Genomic DNA, 16,541 nt, shown 5'->3' with positions numbered 1-16,541 from the left:
TATTTGAACTTTGGATATTCTGGATAACTTAAAAATATTCAGAAAAAAAGTAAGTATTCAGGGCTTCCCTGGTGGCGCAGTGGTTGAGAGTCCGCCTGCCTATGCAGAGGACGTGGGTTCGTGCCCCAGTCCGGGAGGATCCCACGTGCCGCGGAGCGGCTGGGCCCGTGAGCCATGGCCGCTGGGCCTGCGCGTCCGGAGCCTGTGCTCCGCAACGGGAGAGGCCACAGCAGTGAGAGGCCCACGTACCGCAAAAAAAAAAAAGAGAGAGAGGTAGTGTAAATCCGCACTCTCTTTATCACTTCATATATCAGACTTTTTTATTTTTGCCAATCAGATGTGTTAAATACTATCTCATTGTGGTTTTGATTTGGGTTTCCCTGATTGTTAGTGATATTGAACATGTTTTTAATGGCAATACTTATGTCTTCTTATGTGAAAATCTGCTTGTGTCCTTGGTCCATTTTTCTATTGTGGTGTTTTTGCTTTTCTTACTGATTTAGAGGAATTCTGATATGTTTTTTTGTTGTTGTTGTTTTGTTTTTTGTGTTTTTTTAACATCTTTATTGGAGTATAATTGCTTTACAATGGCATGTTAGTTTCTGCTTTATAACAAAGTGGATCAGCTATACATATACATATATCCCCATATCTCCTCCCTCTTGCGTCTCCCTCCCTCCCTCCCTATCCCACCCCTCTAGGTGGTCACAAAGCACTGAGCTGATCTCCCTGTGCCATGTGGCTGCTTCCCACTAGCTATCCACCCTACGTTTGGTAGTGTACATATGTCCGTGCCACTCTCTCACTTCGTCACAGCTTACCCTTCTAGAGGAATTCTGATATGTTCTTGATGTCACACTAGCTAGGACCTCTGAGACATTCTTGAATAAAAGTAGTAGTGGTAGACGTTCTTGCCTCATTTCTGATTTTAAACGGAATGCTTCTAATATTTTCACATTTAGAATCAATGAATTTAAATCCAACGTGATAATCTATTTCCTTCAACTAGAAAATTTAGTTCAACTACATTTACCGTAGGCTTTTCGTATCTGTTTTAACCATTTAATTTTTTATTTGGCTCATTCTTCCTTTTTCATCTTTTAAAAAATTGATTTCTATATCTTCTCTCCTACAACAATATAATTTTATATATGCTCACGACCCTTAGACTCCCCCCACCGAACCCCCAATATGTTGATATAACTTAGTTCTCAATTGTTTGATATATTCCTCCCTCCCATTCTGTGTGTGTGTGTGTATGTATGTGTTTATATAATAATCATATATATAAAATCACACTCTGTCTCTCTCTCTCTGACCTTATTATTGGTGAAAGAAAAACATTTGGAATCTCTTTGTGAGCAAAAGGGATTAAAGTCTTAGAGTTTTATGTCTGTTTTTCCCAGATAAGTAACTACTTTCCCAAGTCAGATATTTATTTTTATTACTATATACAGAAATAGGATAAATTTATTGTAATGTATTCATACAAAAGAATATCTGGTTTTATAAATTTAAATTGAGATTTGTTAATATTCATAAGTCTAAATCATGTTGAATGAAAGTAGTATTACAAAAATATGTGTATAACATTTTTGTTAAGCACAAAAATCTAAAACGTTGGCACATACTATTTACCAGTATCTACATGAGTGAAAATTAAAATATGCATAAGAATATACAGAGTACTTTGGTTACTTTGAGTTGGGGGAGGACAGTGATGGTGCTTTAACATATTGGTAGTTTTAACACATACTTCCTTTTTATAAAAATAAATCTTAGGTAAAGACAACATGATATTTTAACTTGCTAATAGCTGTGTCATCATTTATTATGAGAATGTATTTGTTTATCATGTTGAGAATGGATTTCTCAACAGAGTATAGACATAAAATTATGACTGACCATACAGTAAAGAAATATACTTTCAGCTCTTTGTGAATTTCAAGGCTTAAAATATTGGGGATTCATTAATAGAATTATAGAAGTTAAAAGCTAGAAAGGGGCCTTTAGAAGTGAGCTGGTCCAGTATTTTTACCTGTTTGCTCAAGGCTATATCCCTAGCACCTGGAACCACGCCTGGCACATAGTAGGTGCTTGGTAAATATCTGTTGAGTGAATAAGTGATATTGAGGATATAGCGTGATTTGTAGGAGAGTTCTTGGTCTAAATGAAAGGATGTGGTCTTAAAACTAATATTCACTTCTTATCTTTTAGATATGGGTAAATGTCACCTTACCAAAGGCAAACAGGCTCTAGAGATTCGAAGTAGCTTATCTGAAAAGAGAGCACTTACCGACCCAATACAGGGAACAGCACATTCTGCAGAATCTCTGGTGCGGAATCTCCAGTGGGCCAAGGCACATGGTACAGTAAAGTCTATTTTCTATGACCTGTTTCTATAATATGTTTATATAAAATCATAAAGTGTTTTTCCTTCTGAATATACAGCTTTCCTCCGAATTTTGTAAGGAAAATATTTTAGCCTAGTGAGTAAACCCAAGGCTAAGCAAAGGTTTCAGTTATAGATATTAACGCTGATTTATTTGATGTTGGAAATATTAAATTAACCCATTATTTTCACCTTTGGTAAAATTAAAATGATCATTCTTAAATTCGATCTTTAAAACTGTTTTCAATTTGTCTAATATACAATCCCTTAGATTCTCCTATATTGTGAGATGTTGAAGTGCGCTATTTCAAAAATCAGACAGGCCCCTACTTGATAAACATGTTATCTGTAAAATGGGGACAAGAAGTAGTGCTTACTTGATAGGGTTGTTGATGTTGAATGAAATCACATGTAAAGACACAAACGTGATGGTCAGCAAATACTGAATGCTTATAAATATTACTGAGCATAACTGAGCATTGTCTCCTGGACATTTGAATCTGTGGGTTGGTGAGCAAGAGAAAGAAGGTGAGGCAGAAATCATCTGCAACTTAATCACCTCTGGTAATTCTATATGATTTAGTGAAAAAGTAAGTTTAAATTGTTGGCTGAAATAATGGTTGGTTGACTCTTCTGTGAATCCCAAATATCTATGCTGTGGATACATTATTAAGTGATAACTGAAAATTAATTGTATTTGTTGAACTCCTGTATAATGTCTTTTTTTTCGTAACAGTCTGTTCTCTAAGATATATTTTTGGTAAATTAACACATTGAAGCACATTAAAATGCAAAATGCCATAAATATATTATTTTGGCATTCCAGATAATTGGATAAGTAGTTAAAATTCTTTTTCTTTAAAAAAGCTCTAAAACAACAACAAAAATCACAGTTAAGAGCAACCGTAAACAAAACTTTCCATAAAAAGAAATTAAAAGGTTAGATAGGGACTTTCCTGGTGGCGCAGTGGTTAAGAATCCGCCTGCCAATGCAAGGGACACGGGTTCGAGCCCTGGTCCAGGAAGATCCCACATGCCGCGGAGCAACTAAGCTCGTGCGCCACAACTACTGAGGCCCGCGCGCCTAGAGCCCGTGCTCCACAACAAAGAGAAGCCACTGCAACGAGAAGCCCGCGCACCGCAACGAAGAGTAGCCCCACTCGCCGCAACTAGAGAAAGCCCGCACGCAGCAACAAAGACCCAACGCAGCCAAAAATAAGTGAATTCATTTTTTAAAAAGTAGCAGAATTGTTAAAGATGAAGCATAACGTCACTGAGTAGTTTATTTAAAACTATTTTCATGAAGAGTAAGGAAACAGTGAAAATACATCTACAATTGTATGTATACTTTTGATTACCACTATAAAAATTACGTATGCAGAGGGACAAGAGCTGTAAGAAAATAGAAAACAAAAGATACTTGCTTGACCAGTAGAATATTGCACTCTTTTAAGTCTGTGTGTGTGCGTGTGTCTTTAAACAATGTTAGTTATATAATGTTTTTAAGCAGCAAAAATAGCTCTAATTGTATTTTGCCTCAGAAAGAATATTTGTTTGCCACTTAACATCAGAAAACTTACGAAGCACTCTTTAAATATTTATAAATTGTTTTTTCAGAACTTCCAGAAAGTATGTGTCTTAAATTTCAATGTGGCGTTCACATTCAATTAGGATTTGCAGCTGAGTTCTCCAACGTCATGATAATCTATACAAGTATAGTCCACAGACCACCTGATATATTAACGTGTGATGCCTATGTTACCGATTTTCCACTTGTAAGTCTTTTTCTTCTATTTAAAATATAATGATATATCCTCACTGACAACTAAGTTTTTGAAAACTTAAAAGTTGATAAATGTAAAGGAAATATATATATATTACACTTATAAAAATATTTGCATTTCAATCATGATAGTCGTAATATTTAAAAACTAATTGCCAAAATACCTTAAATATGTTAAGTTTAGGAATGTCTGAAGTTCACCCAGAAAAGAAGGCTTTAATTTCCCTTACCCTAGGTAGGATATCAAATATGAAGGAATAAAATGTGCTATACATATGTCCATAATAACTTCCTTTTAAAAACGTTTCCAAAAACGTTTCCAAAAAAGTTACTACGACAGGGTAAGTCGTATTTGTCAAGCTATAATAGTATATTGGAAGAATAGAAACCTAGTTCTTTCCAAAACATTTATTTCGTATTGGCCTAAGGAAGCCACTAAACAATATCCCTCTTTCCTACACAGTTGTAGTAAATTGAGACGTAAGCATGGAGTAAGGCAAACAATCCAGAACATCTCCTTTTCTTCTGATAAAGCCTTCACGGAGGACATTTGCTCAGTGCGACCCCCAGAATTAGACGGGTCTGTGCACCAGTCCCGGCAGCTCTGGACCAGGGTTGGCCCCCGGGCACTGGGCAGGCGGAGCCTGAGGGCTGCTCTCTGTAGCATCACAGAGTAGATCCCCTGCTCTCGACAGCCGTTGCCTCTAAAAGAGAAAAGGGAAAAGCTGCCTTTGGCATATCTACTTATTCCTCTTAAACATACAAATCACATAAATCCCCCTGCACCTTCCCAAAAGTGATGAATAAAGAAGGAGAGAATCCAGGAATCAAACACTAATGGGCCTCGAACTTAAAAGGAAACTTGAGGACACTTAAAAGTGTTTGTAGGAATAGTTTGAAAGTAACTGTCCTTTCAGAGCTAACTTCTTAAGTGTATCTGTGAGGAATTTAGAATTTACTCTAGAACGTTATTTTCATTGTCTGTCTAGCCCTAGGTAAGGGATTACCTACTCTGACCACAGTTCATCAGAGAGCAGTACCTGTTAAGATGTTTTATGGCCAGATGATGTTGTGACTTCCATTGATTTCATTAATAACGTTTGCCGATTTTCACAGGACCTAGATATTGATCCAAAAGATGCAAATAAAGGGACGCCCGAAGAAACTGGCAGCTATTTAGTATCAAAGGATCTCCCCAAGCATTGCCTCTATACTAGACTCAGCTCACTGCAAAAATTAAAGGTTATTACTTTTCCTGTCTATAACTACTAAGGGAAAACTTTATGAAAGTGAAAATGCATTTTTGCCTGTGAACCTTGAATTGGTCCATAGATGTGCTGCTGCTTTGCGTATTAAGTTGAAGTAGAGCGAACGGCTGGCTGTGCAGCGAGTCTCGGTGACCTTTTTTGCGTGTTGTATTCTGTCCCTGATAATGGCCTGAGGATCTGTGTGTGAGGATGCAAGTAATTACCCTCCACAGTGTTAAAAAGTTAGGGACAAAAAGCATACTCTACTTGTAAATATCTTAGCATTTTCAGTTAAGCATTTCCTATTTCTGACTTTCTACAAAACATAACAAATTAGAAATAGAATTTATTTTCATCTCTTGTTGACCTTAAATCAGAAACTACATGGTACGTGGTCTATAGGGTTGAGCTTTCTAATAAAACCAAATTCTTGCCAAACTGAATTTTTATTTATAGCCAAAACTTGGGGAATGAAGTGAGCACTATTGACAGTCATGCGAGGACAGTCATAAACCTGCTGTCGCCCCGTTCATGGCTAATCTACTTACACTCTCCTTGTGTCTTTGAACTTCTGTCCGTTATCTGATTCAATTATACTTCTCCACCTATGATTGTGATTATTCTGTAGTATTTTTTTAAACAGCAAAACAAAATTTTGACCTAGATGTAAAGCCAGTTATTGTTTCATTAAAAGATCATTCCCCATCTCCAGTAATAGGGAAAGATAGTTTCCCAAGGCCCACTGCTTGGAAAATACCTTTTCCCTGTTCATCAGGAATACAATACCAGATCTCTATGATTTTGACTATACTAATTCAAAGTACTGAATGAGGGAAAAGGAAGCTAATTCTAGCCGGCCTTTCTTAGTATAAGGAAGGTGTAAAGGATACCTTGAGGGTCTGGAACCTGGGAAACAGGAGTGAGACTGGGTTTTTGTTGTTTTTGTTTTTGTCTGTATGTATGTGTGTGAATGAGAGTCTAAGATTGATAAAGTTTCAGGGTTGATGAAGATGACAGACCTTTTCTTTTCCTTTTCAGGAACATCTAGTCTTCACAGTGTGTTTATCATATCAGTACTCAGGATTGGAAGATACCGTAGAGGAAAAACAGGAAGTGAATGTCGGAAAACCTCTCATTGCTAAACTAGACATTCACCGAGGCTCCGGACGGAAGACCTGCTTCCAAACTTGTGTTATGTGTAACAGCCCTTACCAGAGCTCAGCAGCCTTGTCCGTGGGAGCCGGCCATTATCATCCATCTCAAGACTCGTTCTGTGGTGTTTACCGTTCACATCTTAGTAACTCCAGTAATGTGATGCTGTCAGATAGCTGTCGTTGCAGCCGGACTGCAGATGCATTTATTTCAAGTCATCATACCCACCATTATTCATGTCAGTTTGGCAGAAGCAATGTGCCAGTAGAGACAACTGATGAAATACCATTCAGTTTCTCTGATGGGCTCAGAATTTCTGAAAAGTGACCTTTCTGTTTTTGAAAGTTATCATAATTAATAGATGTCTCATCCAACAGTACTTAACATAAAGTGAGGTATTGGGGAAAAGCAAATATATATACATGTGGAAAGAAAAAAAATAGTAACAGCTGTTTCATGGCAAACTCAGGACTTTGAGATGCTGGAATTATATTATTTAACTACGAACTTCCTCTTTTAAGATTCTGTGAACTGGTTGATTTGTTCTGTAAGTATGAAGTACGGATGTGTATATGTTTATGTGTATATAACAAAAATGTTTTCATTTTGACCAGTCTGAGGTAAGAACAGTGGAAATGGCATTACTGTGGATTAAGTCATTGCATTTTTAGAGCCAGAAAATGTACCGTGGTGATCATCAGGCTTAGCTTAATTTTATCAGTGGGAGAAACGGATTGAGGCATCTTGTTTAAGTTAGAGCTGAGACATCCAGGCTTCCATTCCAGTGTTTGTTCCACTACACACTGCCTTCCTGACAGGTTCTGAGACAGGTAGTATTTTGGTAGATAGATTTAAAGATATATAAATATGGATATCTGTATATAATCTAGAAATGTATGAACTTTAGTTTGTGATTATAGGACTTTGCTGCAAACGCCAGTTAAGAGGTTTGTATATAAATCTTATGTATAACAGGCTGAAATTTCTTCAGGTCATGAAAGCACGTGAGAAGTGACAAGATGTTTGTCTATGTTAAAGCCCTAGACAGCAGGATAATTTTGCTACTGGATGACCTTGGCAGCTGTTTACCTGAATCTTACAAATATTGGACATGTCTTCCTTAATAAGGTGTATTTTCTCATTTTACTGGCCTTAGGAGACAGTCATCTTTGGTTCTACCTAAAAACAAGTTTAAAAAGCAGCTGGCAATAAAAAGGTTGAATTAGTAATTTTAAAACACCCCACAAAGAAAATCCCAGGCCCAGATGTCTTCACTGCTGTATTCTACCAGACATTTTTTAAAGAAGTAGCACCAATCCTTTGCAAACTTTTTCCAAAAATAGGAGAACACTTCCCAACTCAATCTTTTGAGGCCAGTATTACCCTAATACAAAATCAAAGACATTGCAAGAAAACTACAGAGCAATATCTATTATGACTATAGACACAAAAAATCATCAACAAAATACTAGCAAAATATAAAAAGGGTCATACAACATGACCAAGTGAAATTTATCCCAGGAATGCAAGGTTGGTTTAACATCCAAAATTAAACAATGTGTAAATTATCTCATTATTCACAATAGTTATATTGTCACTATGAATACTGAATTAGCGAATACAGAGCCATTGCCTCTAGGGGAAATGTGTGTGTTTTACACATATACATATCTCATATAGACCGTAACCTTAAATCCTAAAAACAATTTATCTATTTATTTTATAAGAGACAAAATGAGGTTCAGAAGTATTAAGTGACTTGCCTGAAGCCACCCAACTAATGGGCCAGACTTGGGATTCAGACCCATCCAACTGGCCCCAGAGCCAGAGCTTCTTGCACTATACTGCCTTTTCCCATGCCTTCTCCATCCTCTGGTCATCTCTGCAGGAGAGCTGAAACAAGAAGGCAAAGCATTGCCTTGTTTGACCTCAGCTGAGAACATGCACCTCAAGGAACTCAGTTTTTTTCACCAGTCTGCACATGTCCATGAATGGTCATAAAAGTGCTGCAAGTATTGACTTTAGGGTTATAAATAAGTTTTAAATAAGTAAATTGGCAAATTTACAAACACAGAATCATGAATGAGGATCATGTTCCTAAAGATCAAAATTACCACATTGTCTTGTCTTAATGTATACAGAAAAAGCATTTGACGAAATTCAGCACCCTTTCATGATAAAAATACTCAAGAAACTAGAAATAAAAGGGGAACATCCTCAGGATGATAAAGGGCATCTACCAAAAAACCACACCTACTTAAACATCATACTTAATGGCGACAGACAATACTGACTGCTTTCCCCCTAAGGTCAGAAATAAGACAAGGATTTTCATTCTCACCACTTCTATTCAACACTGTATGTGAGGCACTAGCCAGGGCAATTAGTCAAGAAAAAGAAAGGGCAACCATATTGGAAAAGAAGTAAGACTATATGTATTCAGAGAGGACATGATCTTGTATATAGAAAATTGTAAGGAATTCATTTCAAAACTAATGAGTTCAACAGGTTGCAGGATAGATACAAAGATCACCATACAAAAATCAGTTTTATTTCTACACTAGCAATTGACATTCTAAAATTGAGATTTCTTTTTACTCCTGTTTATAATAGCATTAGATGAACAAAACTACAGAACATTGTTGAAAGAAATTAAAGAAGATGTAAATAAATGGAAAGACATCTTTGTTGGTGGATTGGAAGACTTAACACTGTTTAGATGGCAGTGCTCCCCAAATTGGTCTACAGATCCAATGCAATTCCCATCAAAATTCCAGCTGGCTTTTTTGTAGAAATTGATAAGCTGATAAAATTCACATGGAAATGCAAGAAACCCACAATACCCAAAACAATCTTGAAAGAGAACAAAGTGGGAAGATTCACACTTAACCAATTTTAAAACTTATTACAAACTATAGTAATCAAAACAGGATAGACATTACAAAGGAATATAAAATATAACAGTCCAGAAATAAACCCATACATTTTATGATCAATTGATATTTGATGAGGGTGCCAATACCATTCATTGAGGAAGAGTAGTCTTTTCAACAAATGATCCAAGGACAACTGGATAGCCACATGCTATCCAGTGGCTATCCCTGGATAGCCACTTATGGTATAAGGAAGGCTACCCCTTCCTTATACCATACACAAATTTTAACTCAAAATGGATCATACACCTAAATAAGAGCTAAAACTATAAAACTCTTACAGGAAAACATAGAAGTAAATCTTTGTGACCTTGGGCTAACCAACAGCTTCTTAGATACAGCACCAAAAGTACAAACAAGGGAAAAAAATAAATTGGACTTAATCAAAATTAACTTTTATGCTTTAAAGGACACCATCAAGAAAGTAAAAAGACAACCCACAGAATGAGAGAAAATTTTTGAAAATCACATCTGATAAGGGTTTTGTATCCGGAATATATAAAGAACTCATAATAATGAGCCTTTTATATGCTAGTGCTTAATTATGGTTTCTGTGCAGCAGCAACAATGGACTTTCTGTGATGACAGAAATCTTGTATATCTTCATTCTCCAATATGATAGCTTCTAGTCCCATGTGGTCATTGAGGAGTTGCAATATAGCTGGTGTGAGGAACTTTTTTTTTTTTTTTTGGTTTTAATTTAAATAGCTACATATAGCTAGGGGCTTCCATATTCAACTGCGCAGCTCTAGAGAATGGGGCTAGAAGTTAGCCAGGGTAAAGGGACTTTTTGCCTTTCACTTTATATTTTTCTGTATATTTGAATTTTTAAACCAAGCATGTATTTATAATTTTAAAACATTAAAAAAATAAGATTGGTACATTTTTTTCATCTTTTCCATCAGCCATGCTTTTATTTTACTTGAATCTCTCACACCAATTGCTTTGTAATATTAGCATAGGATTTTTTTTATATGCATCAGTGGAATTTAGGAAGGGTAACCTATCCATACCAATGACAATGTGAGGAAGAGATTAGGATAGTAAAGGCTCACTAAATCCAAAGCTAATACTTGATTCTGGAGAAGGTATTTTCCGGAAAGTAACTTTAAAAATTATGAAAATTATAAGTTACCTGTTTTCTAATAAAAGAAAAATCAAACCTCAATACATGGGATCATTTGAATGTAAAACATTAAAGTGTTCATCCAGAGGTGAACAGGTAAATAGAGGTATAGCCTTAGGAAAGAAAGTCTTTAAAGAATACTGAAAAGGGGCATTTAGACCTTTTGTTTTTCCTTGATCTCCAAATCTAACTTGCACATGAAGCAACAATGGAGTGGTCTCAGTAATCACAATTTTTTTCAACTCGTCAAACTCAAATTCAATTATGTATCCATAGCTCAGATAACTGATATATTGACATATAGATCTGCACAAGTTCAGTGTCAGGATGAGATCTGATTTTTTTTTATAAGGCCCAATAAATTTTAAGTTGTTTCCTGTTGTTTAAACATTCCCCTGGTATTTGTATGCTATTTCTTTCAACTACCAACTGTTGCCAAAAACTCAGGATTTACACATTACTTTCATGTATTTCAACCTGTTTTTCTAGCTTAACATTGTGAATTTTATCCAGGCCCAACCACAATAAGTTTTCTTTTTTTTTTTTTTCCACAATAAGTTTTCAGTACTTGCCCTTAAATTATATATTTCTCATATTGATAAACTTAAAGAAAAATATACCCAGAAATATTTGACAGCATTAAAAATATTTCAGCAGACACAAAGTTTGGCTTTACTAAAGTCTGAGTGCACTCCAAGTGGTGTGACTTAAAGTGTGTTATCTTGTGTATGCTTTTTCTATTTCTTTATCTGTAAAATAGGGATGATGATATAATATCATAGGGCTTATAATACTTTACAGGGTTGGCAATCCTGAAGAAATTCCTGTAAAGTGCCAGCTTTTTGAAAAGAATCATCATTCCCCAAATCTGGCATTCTTAAAATCATACCAGTCCCTACACAGGGCGTAGTATTTGTTTTTTTGTTTGTTTTTTGCGGTACGTGGGCCTCTCCCGTTGCGGAGCACAGGCTCCGGACGGACGCGCAGGCTCGGCGGCCATGGCTCATGGGCCCAGCCGCTCCACAGCATGTGGGATCTTCCCGGACCGGGGCACGAACCCGCATCCCCTGCATCGGCAGGCGGACTCTCAACCACTGCGCCACCAGGGAAGCCCAGGGCGTAGTATTTGTTATTAAGGTACTTCCTACAATGCACTTTTCATAGTGTTGGCAGTAAATATTGGCTTCTAAAGTAAGTTGCAATTGAATTTTGTTCACTCCAAATTCACTTTTCAAAAAGTATGGAAATTGAACGTCCCCAGCAGTTAATGTTACATAAAGTATTTTACACACAAAAACAATTTGATTAGCAGTGTTTCTAATTGGTGGGATTGTCTTTGCTTACCTGTATTTTCCAGTTTTTATACAGAGAAAAACTATAATTTTAAAATATATTGTTTAATATTCTGAGCATCAATAAATGTTTTTGAACACAATTTTTCATAAATGCAATCAAGTTTTAAAATGCAAAGGGTCTCATAGGTTTTTTTTGTGTGTAAATTTAGTTAGTTTTCACTGCATTGGGTCTTTGTTGCTGCACACGGGCTTTCTCTAGTTGTGGCAAGCAGGGGTTACTCTGTTGTGCACACGTGGGCTTCTCATTGCGGTGGCTTCTCTTGTTGCAGAGCACAGGCTCTTAAGTGCTCGGGCTTCAGTAGTTGTGGCTCGCAGGCTCTAGAGCGCAGGCTCAGTAGTTGTGGCACATGGACTTAGTTGCTGTGCAGCATGTGGAATCTTCCTGGACCAGGGCTCGAACCTGTGTCCCCTGCACTGGCAGGCATATTCTTAACCACTGCGCCACCAGGGAAGTTCTCTCATGTGGTTTTTGATGTCATGAGTAATTCATACATACGTGCTTTTTTATTTTTGTGTGTGTGCTAGGCGGGCCTCTCACCGTTGTGGCCTCTCCCGTTGCGGAGCACAGGCTCTGGACGCGCAGGCTCAGCGGCCATGGCTTACGGGCCCAGCCGCTCCATGGCACGTGGGATCTTCCCAGACCGGGGCACAAACCCGTGTCTCCTGCATCGGCAGGCGGATTCTCAACCACTGTGCCACCAGGGAAGCCCCATACGTGCTTTTTTAAATTTTAAAATTGAGATTTTCCAAACTCAAGAGAAAAGTTGCAAAGCTAATACAAAGAATTCCCATATTCCCATCACCCTGATTCTCTAAATACTAACATTTTCCCATATTGTATCATTTTGTCTCAAATGTATATGTTTGTATGTATAGCTGTATACATCTGTGTATGACATTTTTTCCTGAGCTGTTCAGAAGTAACCCTTTAGCCCCTAAGTAAATACTTAGGTGTGTATTGCCTAAAAACAAGAACATTTTTGGTAACCACACTGTCAAGATGACACTTAGGATTCCAGAACCTCCCTCTGCTGTGGCCTGACCGCCAGGAACCGAGGGCTTATCTTGTTTGCCCCCCTTCCCTCAGGGATCGCCGTCCTGTGCTCCTTTGTCTGGTATCTAAAAACTATTGTTTTTATCTGGTATTCTGGTTGTTTAAGATGGGACAGTACCTCCAGGCCTTATCACTCCATCATGGCTAAGTGAACATTTGCAAGTAATTTTTAAAACTAATCACATATTCAAAACTACTTTTGGATGAGTGTGACATATATTGCAAGAAACTATTACCAAACCAGGGTTCGTTGCTCACAGCACAGCAAGTCAACCCTGAAACACCAAGGTCTGCAGCAGAGAAATGGTTTATTCTCAAGGCAACCAAGCAAGGAGACGGGAGAACTAATCTCAAATCTGCCTCCTGGAAGGCGGGGGGCTTTTATGGGATAAAATTGAGGGAGAGTGGGGAAAGGTGATCTGAGTCAAGAAAAAGGTGAGGTAGTTGCCATTCTGTGCAGGTGCAACTAGGCTTCTTCACAGGAAGAGTGTTGAGAAAATGGTAGCACCAGCACAATCAGAGGGTAGAGTTCTCGGCTCTCTAATGTCAAAAGGTCACCAAGATGACATTCACACACGCCCAGCTGGAGGGTCAGTGGCCCTAACCAGTCTTAAGCGGCTCGAGAGAGTACAGTTCCAGGAGGGCATAGTTACCCAGCCGGCGTGATGAGATTCAGAGACAGCTTCAACAGGAGCATCAAAGTTCCCTGGACAGTGAGATCCATGAGCGGAGGACAGGGTTAGTCTTACTCATCGTGGTACAAGGCACATAGTAGGCGCTCAAAAATAGGGCAAAGGAGTGGACATCTAATCAGTCTGTTCTCGGTCCCGTGTCCCTTTGCCAACAGAGGCAGGAAGGGTGTGTCCATCCCTTCAGAGTCTGGTCCTCGTCTAATTCTATCGAGACATTGATCTTCTACCCGCTAACCTGCCCGAGGGTCCTGTGCTTTGGTTAACAGGTACTTGCCACTAAACTAACTCTTCTTCACCCCTAATGACTTGGTGCTGTGTTGGCCTCAATCTTTAGATTGAAATGGAAGCCACCTGTTCTCTTTTGAGAAGAAGTCTCTTGTCTTATCTATGAGCAAATGAGGTTCCCAATACAAACCCCAGAGAAGACATCAGCATGGTTGTACCGTGGGCACCAGGCACTGAAGGTGGGGGGAACAGGGGTGTGAATTTACAACATGCAACCAAAGGGTTAAGCTTAAACACCTGTACGTTAAAGATGAAGGCAGTCAGAGGCAAGGTGGAAATGGGGAGGGGCAGGTGCAGATTAGAAATTCAGGAACCTCTTCTGATGGAGCCTCAGAAATCAACTTTCCCCTTGTCGACAGAAAAAGAATGATTCACAAAGAAGCTTCTGCAAAGCTGAAGTTACTGGGGGAAGGACTTTAAAAACAAGAAAGAAAATGTCTAGGACTCAACAGATTTGGAGCTAAGAAGGCAAAAACATGCTGAGCTGGTATTTGTACTTGTGAAGATTCACACATAGGACTTCTTGTGTGCGTGAGCAAACGCATTCCCTTTATGCTTTTTCTCTGGCACTGATCATGTCTTTCTCATAAGCTCCCAGTCATGCAGCGGTTTGGGGGATGAGGGGAGAAAGTTCTCTCTCACTAAGCAGCCTCTGGTAGGTGGGTGGGGACTGGCTAGGCCCCGTGTTCCAGAAGGGAAGCAAGGAAACAGCTCCCGTCCTCACGGTTTCCCTCGGTTTGTTCTAACCCAACCCCGAGGTTAGGAGAACTCGAGCTGGCATTACGTGCCCCCACGAGCCCCGACTCCGTCAGCCCTTTTGTCCCAGCATCTGAGCGCCGGGTCCCCCCCCCGTCCACAGCCTCACACTCCCGATTTCTGACTGTGCAGGTAAGACTCTGATCTAAGAAAGAAAGGAACTTAGAAAACTTAATAAAGCCTGACTTATTACTGATTACTGCCCTGCTTACATGAAAATACAGCCAAACCCCTGTTTTTGATGTTTGCTTTCCTCCGCACAACTCCAACCACCATCCCCATCTCATCTCCAAGGCACCTGCCTCCTCCCAGTCCCGAGATGCTTTGCAAGAAGATTGAGGCAGAAATAGACAAGAATTTTTTCTGGTAATTCCCTGTACACACCGTTGGCAACTAGGGCTTTTTCCTAGGACTTCGGAAATAAATTACTACAAACTGGTTAACTTAAAACTTTTAACACATTCTCAGTTCCGGAGGCCAAAAGTCTGAAATCAGGGTGTCCCCAGGGCCACACCCCATTTTGAGGCTTTAGGGAATAATCTTTCCTTATCTTTTGATCTCAACTACTAACACCTGCAAGGAACCTAGTTCCTCCCACGTTCTGAGGTTCCAGGTGCATATGAACTTGGGGGACGCTTTTCAGTCCAATACCGCAACCCACTTTTCCCCAGGCTTCCCCACCGGCCCTCCTTCCCCGCAGCCTGCTATCAACTCCCAACAGCAAAGCCCCGTCACCTGACTGGGGGTTGTGGCTGAGACTGAGGTTTAGAGTGAGAAACAGAGAGGCTTCGAGTGAGGTTCTAGCCACAGGACAGTTGCAGAGAGGCTGGCTTTCTTCTGGAGGCTACGCTTGTTTCTGGGGTGAAAGTAAAGTCTTTCGGGAGAATAAGACTCAGTACAACGGGGAGTCTATCCCTTGTCACTGCTCTGCTTTTGCTATCGAACCAAATTCCCTTGCCCAAAGCCCAAGCAGACAAGATGCCCAGACCCCAAAGTTTGTGGAAAAGAGGGTTTCTCCGTGAGGCAGCCTAGCGCGGAGACCGCAAAACAAGCCTCGGAGCTGCCTCGCCGGAGGCCAGGGGCTCAGGCTGTTTATAAGATTGAAGCAGGGCGGTCTGAGGCATGCGGAGGGTGGGGAAAGGTGATTGGAAATAAGAAAAAGGTGAGGCAGTTGTTTTCTCCACGTTCAAAAATGGAGGCTCTTCGCACGATCTGAGGGTGGAGTTTTCGGCCCTCTGACGTCAAAAGGTCACTGAGCGGACACTCGCGCATGCCCAGTTGGAGGGTGGGCGGTCCTAACCAGTCTCAACCGGCTCAGCTCCAACTAGATACAGCTGACTCCAAGTTCCTGGAAAACATCTTATTGTTTATGCTACGTGCTGTTTGGAGAACATACAAGTTTTTGTAGCAAGCACTAAAGCAAGCTTGATTAGTGAAGGCAGGTTACAAGTGTAATGGATCTAAGTAATGATTACCCTCAGTTTCAAAATTCACACCTTTCTGAGCAAACTATTTCCCTTCCTATTCATTATCCCACCCCAAAACTGACTTTTTAAAAGGCAACTTGCATCTACTATTTTAGTAGAATAAGTGGTTCATCAATATTATTGAATGAAGACATGGGAGCATAAATATTTATGCAAAGGAAGGAAAGCAAATAAGTCTTTGGGGTGGGACGTGCCGCTTTCTGTGTGCTGGGTACAGATGTTTTATACACAGCATCTCATTTAACTATCAACATCTTTGCAACTTATAGATAAGGAAAC

The 16,541-nt window shown here is 39.3% G+C and overlaps 1 protein-coding gene across 1 annotated transcript in view; it reads left to right on the top strand.

Moving 5' to 3' along the window:
* Window positions 1-9,549, top strand: part of MALT1 (MALT1 paracaspase) — a 60,212-nt gene extending 50,663 nt beyond the window's left edge. Inside the window, exons 14-17 of the mRNA XM_059039724.2 lie at window positions 2,218-2,367; window positions 4,010-4,167; window positions 5,292-5,417; window positions 6,461-9,549. Of these exons, the coding sequence (XP_058895707.1) occupies window positions 2,218-2,367; window positions 4,010-4,167; window positions 5,292-5,417; window positions 6,461-6,901 (875 nt within the window). The 3' untranslated portion in view covers window positions 6,902-9,549. The remainder of the gene's footprint in view (window positions 1-2,217; window positions 2,368-4,009; window positions 4,168-5,291; window positions 5,418-6,460) is intronic.
* The last annotated feature ends 6,992 nt before the right edge of the window (window positions 9,550-16,541 follow it).

Source organism: Kogia breviceps, chromosome 15 (assembly GCF_026419965.1).
Source record: "Kogia breviceps isolate mKogBre1 chromosome 15, mKogBre1 haplotype 1, whole genome shotgun sequence".
NCBI lineage: Eukaryota > Metazoa > Chordata > Mammalia > Artiodactyla > Physeteridae > Kogia > Kogia breviceps.
The sequence above is the reverse complement of the archived record's forward strand: the minus strand, read 5'-3'. Positions and strand labels throughout refer to the sequence as shown.